Source organism: Phlebotomus papatasi, chromosome 3, assembly GCF_024763615.1.
Source record: "Phlebotomus papatasi isolate M1 chromosome 3, Ppap_2.1, whole genome shotgun sequence".
Lineage (NCBI taxonomy): Eukaryota > Metazoa > Arthropoda > Insecta > Diptera > Psychodidae > Phlebotomus > Phlebotomus papatasi.
The window spans coordinates 20,647,228-20,663,508 of NC_077224.1; the positions used below are offsets into that span (position 1 = coordinate 20,647,228).

General features: G+C 33.5%; 1 protein-coding gene across 2 annotated transcripts in view; it reads right to left on the reverse strand.

Annotated features, from left to right (window-relative positions):
* LOC129806853 (nicotinate phosphoribosyltransferase) overlaps positions 1 to 16,281 on the reverse strand; it is a 53,130-nt gene that overhangs the window by 20,327 nt on the left and 16,522 nt on the right. For both annotated transcript variants that reach the window (XM_055855659.1, XM_055855657.1), the window contains exon 5: positions 20 to 160. In XM_055855659.1, the coding sequence (XP_055711634.1) occupies positions 20 to 160 (141 nt within the window). The remainder of the gene's footprint in view (positions 1 to 19; positions 161 to 16,281) is intronic.

Consider the following 16,281-nt stretch of genomic DNA (forward strand, 5'->3'; position numbering starts at 1 on the left):
CCCCCCTCAAAAATCTCACCTGTAACTTTGTGACGAATAGTTCTTGTCTTCAACTCACTAAATCCCGTAAAAGATGTGATGTAGGCATGAGCATGAGTCCCTTTAACAGGAATGTTGAATAATTTTCCCGCCAACACATTGGATGTTCCATCGAAGCCACCTTCAAGAAGCCACCATCCCCCAAGAAAAAAATAATTCAATTTAATACGATAAAGTATCATGACAAAAGAAAAATTAATTTCACGTGAATATTTTAGCATTTCCGAACAACAATTCCACCTTGTCTTTTTCCCATCAACGTCTCCCCCACCAACCCAACCACCCCCCACCCCCCATACAGCTGTTTGAAAAAGGAAAGAGTTCAATGTAAAGCCTCTGAGTCATTGTCATCGATGATGTACGGTTCGATATTCAAAATCAGTCCAACAACTATTTTTGCAGGGTCACTGCTGAACATTCGAGGTAGAATTGGGATTGTACCGATTGTACTTAGATTTAAGATGATAATAAATTTTTTAAAATGACTTTAGAATGAAAAAAAAAATTTAAAAAACTATGTGAGAGGTTATTTAAGAGGTTAGGCGTTATGACATAACCTAAAAGCTACATAACCTACTAAAATAATTAGATTTTCAGGGAAGACTCTTGATGAATTTTTGGGCTAGGGTAAATGTCCTAATTCAAAACCATATCCAGACGCATTAACTTTGACAGAAGATTCAACACATTAAGTTCATATTTTTTCTGAAGAGAATTACATAAATTTGCTCCTTGACTCTTCTAGAATGTTACTGTTTAGTGAAAATTCTTTAGATATAATTTGAAAACTTCTTAAATACAAGAAAAATACGCAAGCGTAAAATGCTTCTATTGGAAACATATTAATCCAAATGGAGACAAGGGGAAGTTTCTAATTGGAGACAAACAGTGTAAGTGAAACCGCGACGAAAGGCTTCCAAAACCTTGTTGAGTTGCTCCTGAGTGCAGGATTTATTCTTATTTCTGGTCTTTTCTTCTTTCCCATCTAAAACAATAAAAAATCTCTCAAAAAAGTCATATTTCCGGGTTTCCTATTGAAGCATTTGCAGACACTTCAGAGAAAAACCATTTGTTCACGGAATAGGCAATTATTTCATTTGAAAACTTCACGTATCGTTAACAATAATTATTAGCACTTAATTTATCTAAAATTAGCCAGAAATGTAACATTAAATGTTAAAAAAAAAACGAATAAACAACAGCCACCTCATTGTGTTTTTCATTGGAAAACATGGTCAATCGATGAAAAATTAAATGGTGAAAAGGTATACTTTTAATTTTTCTGATAAATTAACAAATTAAAATTTGTGAATGTAAATGGATTTTCGCTTTATTTGGAGCAAAATCAACTAAATAATGAAACTGTGGTATAAAAAATATACATATATTTATAATTTAGTACTGTATTTATCATGAAAACAATGACGTTTCCATTTGGAGTAGCGAAAAATTTCCATTTGGAGCAGGTTTTGAATTAGCTTAATTTACCCTAGAAGCTGAAAATTAAACATTAATATGACCCTGCAAGTGGGCAATTTGAATTATTGAGGTTAGGTTTAACGGGTTTAACCATCTATCAGGTAAGACCGTCTCAAAACGATACTTACACAAATCGCATTTATACTCAATTTAGCGACTTTTTTCACAAAATTGAAATGATTTTAGTGGTGCAGTTATTTAAAATTGATTTGTTTTCTTCAAAATTTAAAGTTTTTACTGACTAAAATTCAAAATCTTTTGCTTCCGGCACATTTTTTGGATCAGGAAAATTTCAGAGGCTAATGGCGCTGGCACACCTTTTCAATTGAGTGAAATTCAATCGATTAAAATTTTACCTCTTACTCTTTCAAACTGAAATCAGATCTAGCTGTTCCTTTCTGTCAAATGAAAATTGAAATTGAAAATGAAATTGAAATTTCAATTTTCGTTTGACAGAAAGACAAATATATTTTATTTTAGTTTGAAAAAAGAAGAAGTAAAATTTCAATAGATTGAATTCCACTCAATTAAAAAGGTGTGTCAGCGCCATGAATTTAGATTTTTCTTTCAACCCTATAAAAAAATCCTTCCGAAAGAATTTTCATCACCGGATTCCCTATAGAAAATTCACCAGGTACCAAAGGAATTTTCCTCGTCAAGTCTCTAAGATTTTCCATCATAGGACTTCAAGTGCAATTGCTCGAGAAATTACAAGCAATTTTTATTAATTTTTCAAAATCTAATGAATCATTTGCCCTTATAATCCAATGCTAAACAACAATAATTAGAGGAGTTAAGCCAGATGGCTAATACGGGCTTCAGACCTTAGGCTTAGCTATATGGCTTAAATCATCTAATTCCTTATCAGGCAAGTTTTTTGAAAAAATTATTGCTTTCAATTGGATATTAGGGGGAGGCTTTGAACTTTCGCACACAAAAATGATGTTCAAGTTCAGTGATTTTTTCTGACTACCATGCAAACCGTATGGATTCTCCAACTATGCCAAAAAAATGTCTTACTTATAAGGTTCATAATCCCACCAAACAAAATCCCAGGAAATCCTTAGATTTTCCTCCAGAGGAAAATGAAAATTTAATGGCGATTTGTCCGATAGATGAATCAAGTTTCTATTATCGCACACGATTCACGCCATCATTGAACACCCCATTTTCACCGTAAATTTTGCACCGGACACTAAAAGTTGCACATCATTATTTAAAGGGAACTCTAATCTACTTGATTAAACCATTTTTATAAGGAATAAAACATTTTAATATCACTTTTTTGGAACTTTTCTGAGAGATGTTTTATTGACATTAAAAACCATTTTTTTGCTTGATTCTACGAGAATTTCACTCCGGAAACGGTTAAATCTGATGAATACTTTCTTGAAAAGTCCAAATATCACCAAATTTACACGAATCAATAAGTTTTTAAAGCTAAAAATTGACTAAAACTCAGCAAGCGAGAATACCACACAAGATTCCACCATTCCTCCACGGAGCCGGATATGCACAAAAACGTTTGAATGCGCATCATTGAAGATTTCTCTGTTCCTGCAGCTGCAGGAATCGGGATTTAGCACAGATATTGAGCTTCAGCAGGTGAACAAGCTAAAATTTTCACAAAACATCTTCTTACGGACAATTTCTTTTCTTTGTCATGCAAAACAACACAATAGTGAGGTTATGTCAAAGATTGTCAAAAAGCAGTTGTAAACTGTATGAGCTTATTGCAGATGTGATTCTTTCATTGCACATTCAGTTTGTGCAAGCTTGAAAAATATTTTTATATCAAAGAAATGCAAAATTGCTTAATAATTACTCAACTGCAGCCTACTTGAGTCAAATTACTTCTTGTTTATCAACTTTATGATTTTTAAGTTTTCCTTTTTAGTGGTGGATCAAATCGGTAGATTACAATAGATGTGAATATGAGGGATCGCATCTAAAATGAAGTTTCTTGGAAAATGTGAGAGAAGCCATGTCTTCTATGTGCGATCGATGAATCTGAGTCAAGTTTGTGAATTTTGTTCCACCCACAAAAAGTGCCTGTTCAGCCTAAAAGATTTTTACTTAAATCTGATTCCTAATAACCCTTCTACCCTCTGTGATAGTAGTTTTTCAGAAAAGTGATATTAATTCTGCACAATCGTATGAAATATTGCACAGCAAAATTACAGTTTTGGACCTGTTTTTAATTTTTGTTTCCTAAAACTAGGGGAAAAGGATTAGACTCCCAATTTTTTCAGGAAAGGTGTGATTTAAGACTAGCTACTAAAATATATAGCCATCAGTGAAAGTTATAAAGTAATACCGGAGAAATTCGAAGTGTCCGATGGTAGCGTATGTGCGAAACATCAAAGCCTCCCCCTAAGGGTAAATTGTCCATTAAATTTTGAAAAAATCAACAAAATTGTTTGTTATTCCGATTTTTGAGGCCTTCGGGAACTGGGCTACACCTTCAGTCTGAAGCCGGCATAAATCTCGTTGTTGAACTCGCTGGAATTTTAGGGAGAAAAACCCTGACGTAAATATCGAAATTTCGGTGGAAAATCCTAGAGAACGATAATGAAAATTGGACATAGAAATTTCTCTAGGAATTCCATTTCCATAGGATGACACCATGCTTTTCGAAAGAAGAAAATTCTAATGGAAACTCTTATGATCTTCTTGGAATATTTCCACTCTGTAGTAGGTAATTTCTCCAGCAATTCCACTTGAAGTCCTTAAAAATTACCCCGCTAAGGTATCGACATTTTCCAAAGAAATCCTTTTGAATTTTCTTGGAAAGTTTTCCTTAAAAGTTTCTGCGGAAAATTCAGCAGGCTCCCGGTGAATTCCCGATGAATTCAAGGGGAAATTTTATAATGAAGTTTCTATCGACATTCTTGGGGATTTAAAGGAAAAATTTTCTCCTAGAGTTTGAGAAAATTCCCCGGCCATTCCTAGAGGATTCCTCCAAATTTTCCGAAGAAGAGCCTCTGAATTTTCCAGACCATTCTCGAAGATTTCCCAGGGAAATCGAGGGGAAAATTCTCCACGGTAAGGGAAAATTCCTTCAGGAGATATATGAAAATTCCGTGGCGAGTTCAGGGGAAATCCTGGGGAAAATTCTACAGTAGACTCTCTCTCAATCGGGAATATGGGGCAAAATGTCATCCGGTTTAGCGATAGAATTGAGCGTCAAAGTCTTTGTAAATTCCACAAAAAGCGCTCAATTATAAAGAATCACGATAAAATAGGAAGAACTATAGCGAATTTGAGCGAATTAGCTTCATGATTAAACGTGAAAATTGTCAACAAAATTTGTCGGCCGATTGAAAAAGAGCCGATTGAGTGCGAGTCTACTGTATTATATGATTCTTTTGCAGGTATTCTCAGGGTGTTGTACTTCTACATATAGAAATACGTACCATTTCGATTAAATTACAAGGCCGAATACAATATTCTTCAAAGTAATTCTCTTTTTGTACCATCTCTTATAGAAATATCCCTCATCAAGAGTCATTTCTGTATGAAATTCTTCAAAATGTTAGTATCTTGAAAATTCCAAGCATCACTGAGAGGTTCTTGGAATTATTTCAATAACACAAGAAATTTGACGTATTGAAATCTTGAAATATTGGTTCCAGAATTGGAAATCTTAATATCCACACGGTTTGTGTCTTGTATTTCAAGATTCCAAGACATTTGACAAATTTGACATCTTGATCTTCATTTTTTGATTTCAGAATATCAAAATCTTGAAATTTTCTTGATCTTTATCTTGGTCTCAGACTTGAAGCCTTTGTGTCAGAAGTCATATAAGATCTTAAGATCTCTAAGGAAAAACTCGTATGATACTGCGCGGTCTGAGCAAAATCTAGAAATTTTCTTGATCTTGATCTTGGTCTCAGAATTGAGGCCATTGTTTGTAATATGAGCACTTAACGAGCATTTTTTATTCTTTTACAAACATTTGTTGGTGAATGTTCGTAAACTCACAATTTTTTTTTTTAATTTTGTTATTTATTCGTAAAGTTTTGTCAAATAAAGAAAAATATACGAACAAATGTTTGTAAAAGAACAAAAAAATCTTGTCAAATGATCATCTTACTAACAATGTTTGTAAAAATTACAAACTTTTACGAACTTTACGTAACTCCTCAGTAATTCACAAATCTCGAACAATTTTTCAATATATTTTTTTTTGTGTAGAAAAAAAGGAGAGGTAAAGTTCCTAATTTGGTCAAATTGAAGTCTTTCAAGAAAAAAAAAAAATGCGCTCATCACTAATCTAGAACACTTCTAACTTTGACAGAGATTTACAACTTTCCAGGCATAAAATCCACGACATTTCATTATCAATTCAACAAGACAATTGTTCTCTGAGGCAAATAGAGAGGAAAATATCTCACATTTGCCCCAGAAGATTTATTCAATTCTTCTCTCGCACAACCAAGAAGAGCCTCCTAATCCCACATAAAGCACAGTGAATTAAAACTTTGTAGGTTAACACGAGTTATAGTGAAAATTTATTGTTTGAAGAGGAAGAATCCATTCATTTTTCAAATCTACCCCCAATCTTACTATATCAAAATCAAATGCGGCATATTCCATTTCCATAATCTTTTTTTTTTCCTCACTCTCTCTCTCTCTTGCATTGCTTCTGTGTGTTCCAAATAATAGAATATTTTCCACATCCCCTCAAAATCAACCCCCTATCACCCCCAAATACAACATTCTGTGTGTGAGAACTTTTGTCGAACTTTTAGCTCTATATAACCCCCCACGAGGTGAACTTCAAGGTATCCCCGTTTGACTAAATTATCGTCCAACACGATCACAAACTATTTTACATTTTGGCGAATTTTCTGGTGGGAAAAAGTTCACATTTTTCACCACCCTCTTTTCCAAAAAGGGGTTTAAATTTTTCTCCCCTCTGCCGAATAACCTCTATCTATACTCACAGTCTCTGTTGACGTGAAAGCTTTAGCATATTTTGCCACCTTTGAGTTTATTTACTTGAGGCCTTTGTTTCTCTCTTCGTAGGTGAAAAGAAATTGCTTGATCGATGCACTTAATTGATACTTCCTTAGGGACGCAAAAAACACACACACACAATCTAGCGTGATGCCCCAGTGAAATGTTCTTGTAACCTCGTTAATAATTTTTGGGCTCTTATTCTTACTTTTCAAGCGGAAATAGGAGCAAAAGGGAAGTGAGAGCGGAAGCAATGAGGAAAACTATGCAAAAGCTCACTTGCAAGTTTCCGACACGCTTATTACACTAACGTAAATTATATTCATTTAATTGTTCAAATAAACTTCTTAATAAACTAAATTAAATATTAAATTATTCTCTTTGAGTGGCAAAATAACCATTTTCCATAATTAATTAGTTTAGAAAAAATGCAGAGACTAATCAAAATGTCTTCCATATTTTCTATGAATGGCTGCTAAAATTCTGACTTAAGCGCCACTAGCGGTGGTAACGAGAACCTTGCTAATTTAACAAACTTTAAAATATGAAATTTATTAAGATGTTTGTAAAATATTTGTATTAAAATTGATTTAATAAGTGCACCTACACAGGAAAAAACATTTCGTAAAATTGTTCGTAATTGTTTTGTGAATCACTATTTTAAACTTACGAAATGCTCTTAAAACGTATAACCAACAAACAAGTTCGTAAAAGTTTGTACTTTTTTTTTTACAAACATTGTTCGTGACATGATTACTTAACGAGCATTTTTTGCTCTTTTACAAACATTTGTTCGTGAATGTTCGTAAACTCACAAAGAAATATTTGTAGTCATTTGTACGTCCAAACAAAAATGTATCAACAAAAGTTTGTAACGGAACAGAAAATGCTGCAAGTGATCATATTACAAACAATGTGTGTGAAAAATTAAAAACTTTTACGAACTTTTTTGGGCGTTATACGATAGCCGAGCTTTTCGTAAGTCTCCAGTAGGAATTGACAAACATTTACAAACAATTTTACAAAATATTTTTCCTGGGTAAGTTGATAAAAAGCTCTTAAAGATGATTTTTTGACGCACTTTATTTATTGCAATCTGTATAAGCAGGGGCCCATCAAGCCTAATAAAAAGTGAAGCTATTTTTCACTTTTCCTTGTAAAAATTTTGCATCTATTGCACCGCGACTTAAACAAATTTGCTCGTAGTTCTTGTATAATTTTGGCGAACATTATGAAATATGTATTTATAGATAGCTTTTAATGCACGATTTCGAAATATATCAGACTGATAAGTCAATTCTCTTTAGGAAAAAAACTTGCAAATAGTCTTCAGTGCCTCTATGCAAAAACGTATGAAAAAAATGAAATATCAAGAGGCCCCTGGTATAAGTAATACAATAAGCAAGCGATTTGTCTTACAATGATTTAAAAATGATACGAAAAGAGCAAATCCAGTGATATGCCTTCTAGAAAAAGTTTCATAATTACAAACTTGAATTATGAAACTCCAAGGTTCTACTCCTTCTTAATTAAAGATGAATTAAAAATAAATCGTCATTGTATTATTTTTGTTAATCACCAAATAGAAATGATAGGTTTATACAAAATATTAAAATTATTTTGAAAATTAATTCATGCTCGAATAGCATCCTTTTAAAAAACTAAATTTTTAATTCGAAAATGCTTGCAAATTTGCTTAAAATGTTCCTTTTGTAAATGACCAAGGTGAAATTGTTAGCTCATTTGAAATCTCCAAAATTATTCTCCGAAAATATTTGTCATGTTCGAAAGGACTTTTTTTCGTAATTCGAAGAAGTTGCAAGATCACCATCAAAAGGTCTTTGTTCTATAAATTGTTAGAACTGAAATTTTGGTTTATTTGAAATAAAAAAAATATGAATTTTCGAAAGTTCATTCAAGTTCGAAAGCAAAAAGTGACATTTTCTCAATATTTAGATTAATCATATTCGTTGATTACTCCTTTTTAAAAATATTTTTCAAGATTCCTACATTTTTCATTATCGTCGAATTGACCTTCTTTGCATAGCTTAGTCAAAAATTAATTTAAGCCACGCCCCATTTAAGACACGAACACTCCCCGCCAAAAAAGAATTAACCATGATTCCTTTAGATTTTTTAACTAAAACAAAAACAAATGACCCAATCTGTTAATTTCCTGAATGGTTTTTAAATGAAGTACACTTAGGTAAAATTCGCTTATGCCACACCCATTTGAAACGTAAGCCCACTTTTATATTTTGTCTCAACTCAAACCGATAATCTTTATCTTTTTCCGTGTTATAGTAACTAAAAGTGGTGTGCGATCAATAATTTTTGATAAGGGCAAAATGGGTAATTCGGAATAATTTCTAATTTGAAATTTAAATACTTCATTATGGTTCTTCAGATAGACAAAGGGAAAAAGAAGACCACACAGAATACTTCTTTTTATTTTTTTTTCTTTCGTCCATCTAAAACCGAGAGGAAATCTTAAGGTTCCAGATAATAAGTTGTTCAGAATTACTCCATTTTATTGTGCTTATAAGATTTATGGAAGGCGTGGTCTATTTTGCATTGAATATTATCAGAAAACAATTTGGCATTGACAATTAAAAACAAAGAGATGGCAAATCATCCTAGTTTTGCAGAGTTCTCGGAGAGCTATCCGAGCTATCCGTATATTATCTTTTCGCAGGCTTTTTCAGTATATATCGCTTTACTACCGATTTGATTGATAAATTAAAAAAAAAACATTTCAAAATAAGAAACTGCTTAAGAAAAGTAAGTTTCTAAGGTAATATCCATAAAGGTAAATCATTTATGGATATACAGGGTTGCTGAAAAAAAATGCAACAACTTTCAGAGCGCATAGTTGTCAAACCGCTGGTGACAGCGGTTTCATATTCTGCATAGTGGTAGTCTATTATATTGACTAAAAGCCTACAAAAGCATTTTCGATAATATTTTGTAAAACTCTTTTAAACCCAAATTGGAACTCAATCGTAACAATTTAATGTCGCTATATTTTGTAGGAAATGCGGAAGCAGCTATCTTTAAGGATCTGCAAAACCCTGAATGTAATTAAACTTTCTGTTTTTCGAAACATAACTTGGTACAGGGATACTAATAGCATTTTAAAATCCTTTGGTAGAGGTCTAAAAAAAATGTTTCATCGGTAGTCATCGTTCTTAAAATGAAGAAGTAAATTGAACAAAATCTGTGTCACATCTACAAACAAACGATCTCTGAGACGCATAGATCGCAAATATCTATGAAATAAATATTGTTAAAGGACCTCTATATGAATCCTTAAAAATCCTGAAAATGAAAAAACATCGTCGATCCTCATAAAGAAGTTATGCTCGATCGACGAAGGAGTAAATTCGCTTGCACGTACATGTTTAGTTCCAGAATGTCATTTTTTCTGATAAGAAAAATTTTCAATTGATCAATTTTGATGTGCAAACAAAATAATTGTGTCTATCTGAAGGAAAAATCATACAATAATTTTTTAGACGTTCGAATGGCCCCCGGAAGTCAAGGACCACCTTTTTGAAGGTCTGGACTTCCTTGAAGACAAATTATAGCTTTTCACTGGGGTTTTTAGGCTGTACTGTTAAAACGAATGCCATTGTGTTTCTGGAAATTGTCCTGGAAGGAATGTTGGAGTCGTGGACAAAAAAAAATTTTAGTAAAAGTAATGGAAGTTCGATCAAGACTCGACAACGTCGCAGAAATCACGCTCCGAACAAGATTTGGCTAAAAAAAAATATTTCGCACTTCATTTTGGGAAAACAATGATCTCCACGACGATTCTTGGATGCAAAATCGTTTGACTTCTCCAAAAGAGGCACTTTGTTGGTCAAGGTTAGGACTAAAAAGTGGCACAATATCGAAGAGCTGAAGGCAGCTCTTCCTCATAAATAGCAGGACATTCAGAAGGCTGACATTCGTGCAAACTGCGATAGTACTTCCAACAAACTTAAGACCATAATTAAGTCAAAATAAGATCGTATTGAACAAAACCGATAATATTCTAAAATTTTGATGTATTTACTACCATTTTGACTTTATTTCAAAAAAGTTGAACAAAAAATGAGGATAGCGCTTTAGTTAATTGCATTTTTTCTCAGCCACCCTGTAGTATTTCCGATTCACTACTGATCAAGTCCGATACATTTACGTTAGAAATTTCAAGATCTTTCAAAAAATCCAAATTTAATCAAATCGGTTGAAAAATAGGCTCTCCAAAGTGGTTAAACTTTGATGTTCGAAAAATCGATATCGAAATGGTTTTCGAACATAAGTGTCCAAGGATGAAATATTCGCCTTGATTTGCCTCTAAAACATATTCGAAAATGAAAAAAATTGTTGGATCCGTTTTAGAAAAAATAAATAAAAAACATGGTTTCGTAGGGCAAGACCTAGATAATGTTGACTTATGGGGGGTCGTCGAAGACCAGAAGTCAATATCTCTTACCGTTTGACCTCTAGCCGTATCGAAAGTTGAAAAAAAGTGGATTATAAACTGCTCTCTGAGTTCAAGGAGTAATACGAATTATTTTCATTAAGCTGTAAAACCCAAAGGGGCGTGGACCAAATTTATTTGTGGGAGGAGCTTAAATAACAAACCCAACCAAACAAATTTTACAAAATAAATTATTTAAAAGAAAATATCCCATCAGTAGTAATTTTAACTTTGTTTCTTCATTTTTAATAGTTTTAAAAAACAATTAAAAATTGTGGAAAATCCCATAGATCTCTTAAACTCCCATCAAAAACAACACAACCACCTCCGCTTCCCAAAAAAAATCTTTCATATTTTCCGCATTTTCAGCTCTTTAACCTCGGAAGAAGAGTTTGTTGTGATTGAAAATAGATTTTTCACTATCGTTCGATGAGAGTGCATGAGTGATGAAAAAACACTCAATTCCAAACATCAATTTTCCACCTCAAATAAAGAAAAAAAAAAGAAATGAAGTCACAGGCGTGAGATATCTATAAAGAGAGTCCCCAGACACGAGATTGTGTGTGAGTCAATGTCAATAGTATTTTTGAATATCATGACTAGGTCAATTTATAGATTTTGTTAAACCTTTTCTCTCCCTCATTGACGGTGAAATCAACCAAATAAAGAAACTCGCACCTAGAGAGATCAAATGCTGGAAAATTGTTTTTCCTCCCCCTATCGTACACCACCCACCATTAAAATTCGGACATTCTGTTGTCAGTCAATTGTGATTGATGACAATGGAAAATTATTGAAAATTATTTTGGAGTAAAATTGTAAACATTTTCTACAAATGATACAACCTTCACGTGCCATCAATAAATTTCTTTCCCACACTACAACCTCTCTCCTTTCGCACACGAAAATTTCACCCTCGACTTTCCCAATTGCCTGCCCTCACCATGCAAATTTGTCTTCTTTTTTTTTTCTTGGTTGGTGGGCAGAGGGTTGCTTGGGGGACAGCTACCACCTCCGATTGCGGAAAATCGGATAGCAGAAAAATATGAGAAATACCCAGCAAACAATAGACACTGCCACGATATCGAGGTGGAAATTATTCCTACAGACTACAGTAGAAGACAAAAGTTTACGATCACGCCATTATTATTGAATTTCTCAAGATATTTTCTACCTAAATATTCCCTGAATACTTGTGTTAAACTTTGCTAGACATTAAAAAGAAAACATCCGGGAGCATTAACAAAAATTATATTCCCGTAGGGGAAAGCGTGAAAAAACGAAGGTGCGATTAACTTTTTATCCTCATAACTTTAACACATTTTAGGTGTAAAAATATATGAACATTTTTTAATGTTAATTTTACACTTTTTTGAGGGCAAAATTAACATGAAAAAGGGTAACTTTAACCCCCAATACACCTAAAAAGGGTAATATTTACAGCGATTTCGGATCAATAATGCAGGGTAAAATAAACATTTCCGGAATATTATTTTAACTTTTTCGGATTTCTTTGGTGTATGTTCTCAATGGATTTAAAACACGGCGCTCTTCAGGAAATTTGAGGCATTGGACTAGCTATTGAAAAAATGAGGTGTTCAAAGCTCGAGTCGTCCGAAGGTAGTGCGCTTTCCCCGACTTTACTGCAAATTGTTATAGAGGTAGTGGCTAAACGGTAAGGGATATCAACTTGGGGTTTTCGGAAAACCCTCCTCCATAAAATTAAACTTCTAATCTGAGAAATTTTGTAAGTCTGGTCAAATTTTGACAAATCGTCGGCTGCGTCTACCTCTGTCGTATATGCATTTCTTTTCTGTTCGCATTTTAAGAAAGAGGGGACGTCTGTATTGTAGTTTACACCGAATGCAGATACAAAACAAATGCAGATACGACAGAGGTAGACGCAACCGGCAAAATGTTAACAGATAATTAAAGAAATTATGCAATGTATAGTAATTTTATTAATTCGTTAAAAGGTGATAAAGGCTAAACTGTGAGAGATACGGTTTTGGGGTTTTCAGGAAACTATAAACCCATCAGAAATTTTGTATTTATGAATCAATAATTAAAGTGACTCTGCAAAGTGTAATTTTCCACCTCAAATGAAGAAAAAAAAGTAATGAAGTCGCAGGCGTGAGATTTGATTTGGTAAGCCACAGGCTTACCGACTTCCAAATCCGGCGGGCATTTGACCATTTGACATTCTTTGATATCACCTATTCAGCCATGGAGATGGCCTATCCCTATGTGTTATAATGGGACAACATCATGACATGATTACTTTTCTCCCTCTTGCACGTATACGCGATTAGGGTTTGACAACCATGGGGGTAAATTTGTGAGAACGTGAAATGTGCTAAAAGTGAGAAAATACCGAAAGTTGTCACTAAGTGATTCTCTATGCCCATTTTTGTGACACTAGTCGCGATATTTTCGTGACACTACTCACAGAATAATGGTTCAGTGACTCAGAAATAATTCTTGGGCGAAATCAGTAGATTTAAGAAGAGATTTTTGGGGCCCGTGAAAACGAAAATCGTCAGGAAAAACTTCTTTTTTATCTCAATGGACTTTTGGGTGAATTCTCTAACTTAGTGAAAACGTGAGAAGTGCTAAAAATGAAAAAATACCGAAACATGTCACTAAAAGTGTGATTCTCTATGCCCATTTTTGTGAGACTTGTCACGATTTTTTCGTGACACTTCTCACGCGATGATGGTTCGGTGACTCGTAAGAAATTATGGGAAATGTGGCTGAATCGATAGATTTAGAAGATTTTTGGGGCCTATGAACACAATAATGTTAAGGAGCAACTAATTTTTCACTTCTTTGATTTAGGGTATCAATAAAAATCCATTCTGTACAGATAAAATACCTCACTATTTTATCAGGAACTAAGCCACAAAAAAAAACAACATTTGTAAACACTAAAATTACAAAGTCACTAAACTAAAAGGAAACCAGATTATCTTGTTACGGTTGCATTTATGGATTCAAAAAAATATTTAAATTTCTTCTATAATTTTATGGGATTGAATGGGAGTGGGAAAAACAAGGAATTGCTGGAGATATGGGGAGTCTTGGTCTGTTCGTCAGTCGGTCCAGATCAAGTGTAGTTTTGTTGTCCGTGTTAAGTGTGTTAATAGTTCGAGTGCACGTTTGTGGTGTTGTGCGTCTGTATTTTCAGACAAAAAAAAATGAATATAAGGAGCTAAAGGACTCAGGAGGTGGAAGAACCCTGATATCACAATTATTGTGACCCTGGTGGTAACAATCTCACTCGACTTTCTAATAATTGTTTTTATTATTTTATTCGCGAAATTATAAAACCTATTTTAGACACAAATACGCTGACGTTGACACATCACTTGCATACATCTCAGACGAATAAAATCATAGCCTGCGGGCTGGTTCAAAATTTAGAGCAAAATAAGTACTAAAATTGGTACTAAAAGGCTCTCCTCTCCTGACAAAAAGTCGCGGGAAAAATTGTCACTAGCTTCTCACTCATACAGAATCACAAAATATGACAAAATGAGAGCTCAGTGGTCGAATTTTTTCATGACTGTCACTGATGATCAACTCAAGAAAATTAGAGAATTTACCCCCTGGACATCAGCGGCGATCGCTAATAGAGAGAGTTCTAATTAAGATACAGACGAGAGAGAGAAAGAGTTAGTTAGTGACTAGACTCGGACGAGTAAGGATGTACTGTATGCAGACTAGAGGGAGGATCTGGTTGAAAGAGGGGAACGGGTGGTAAGCTTATATCTCATCCCAGACCCCCTTTTTAAGAGCTCTTAGATTCTGACAATTCTTTTGGTTTTTAGGAGTCGTGAAGAAAAATGCATAAATCTGTTAACAATGAAAAATTCAAAAACCAGGAAATTTTCCTTCTCTTTTCGCTTGAACCATGCAAATATCCTGGATTGTTCCACCATTTTGTCTAAATTATTTCCAGAAACTTTATTTATTTTTTTTAGAAACTTATCATTTTGCAGATTTCCATATGCACTTATTAAGCCTAATAACCTTGAATCTTTATTTGGATTTTCAAGGTCAAATTTTTCAAAGATTTCGCGAAACTGTGTTTCATGAAATGCTCTTTAACTTGGTCTCGTAAAACGAATATTATCGTCTATACAAGCAACTCTCCGCTAGCAGAAACCTAGATGTGGATGTTAAGTCTCTAGGTTGTTTATAAATAAATTATCTTTAGAAATTGTTACATTTTTAAATTGGATCCTTCTTCCAATCATCAAAAATTTGAAGACCTAGTTATAATAAAGAGGTAATACTATTTTTCTTCATGGTAGCAATTAATTTTATCATTCCCATCTATTTATCAGTTCTTGCTAAATGTTTAAAGCGCCATAATATTTTATGTACATTACCATAAATTGATTAAGTTCGTAACAGATCAATTTTTGGCTTTTTGAAGAAATTTTTAATAATTTCATAAGACAAATACAGCAGGGGAAATTTTGTTAGTTGACAAGGGGGCGTTCTCCCTTTGGAGAATTTCATATGAAATCAATTAAATAACTTTTGAAATTTAATTCGACATCTTTTTCCTGTTGAAAAACCGTAAGTCGATATCTCTTACCGATATGTCGTAGAGCGCTCGCTTTGCAATGCAAATGTCTCGGGTTCGAAACTCATTAAACTTTCTTTTTTGACTAGAAATTCCAACGAAAACCTCTTCATCTTTATTTTTTCTTCGTAAACTTTGTATTAAAATGACTCAGAGATATTTCTTGTTGAGAAACACTGTGAGCAAAATTACAGATCAATTATCTAGAATTCTGCAATAAATTTAGTTATTTGATAGACAACGTAGACATCAAAAAGGCAATCGTTATCAGTGGTTTAGTGATTTCTGTTTGTCTTCTAACATATCAAATATTGTCGACCAATCTGCCATAAATAGCGAGATAAGATTGTCTAAATACCCGTAATTGGGTTATCTTGTATTTTTTTATAATCTAAATATAAAATATTTAAAATTTTGCCAATGTAAATTACTTTTATTAGTTACTCTTTTAATTAAATAATTTATTATTTAATTAAAAGAAAGCTATTTTAAAAATTTTAGTTTAGTTAATTTCTTTTAAAGTTTCTTTTCTGGATGAGTCCAAAATTATCTTCGTCAGTGTATATTTATTTGTTGGCAAGAGGCGTCTCTAAAGACATGTCGATTGGAATACCATTGAAGTTCTTTCTCTTCGTGTTCTAACCAACTGAAGTAATCTTTCCCGACCACCCCCCCCCCCCCTTCCTCTATATCTTTCTTTCACCCATATTTTCCTTTTGTACACATAAATTGGCTA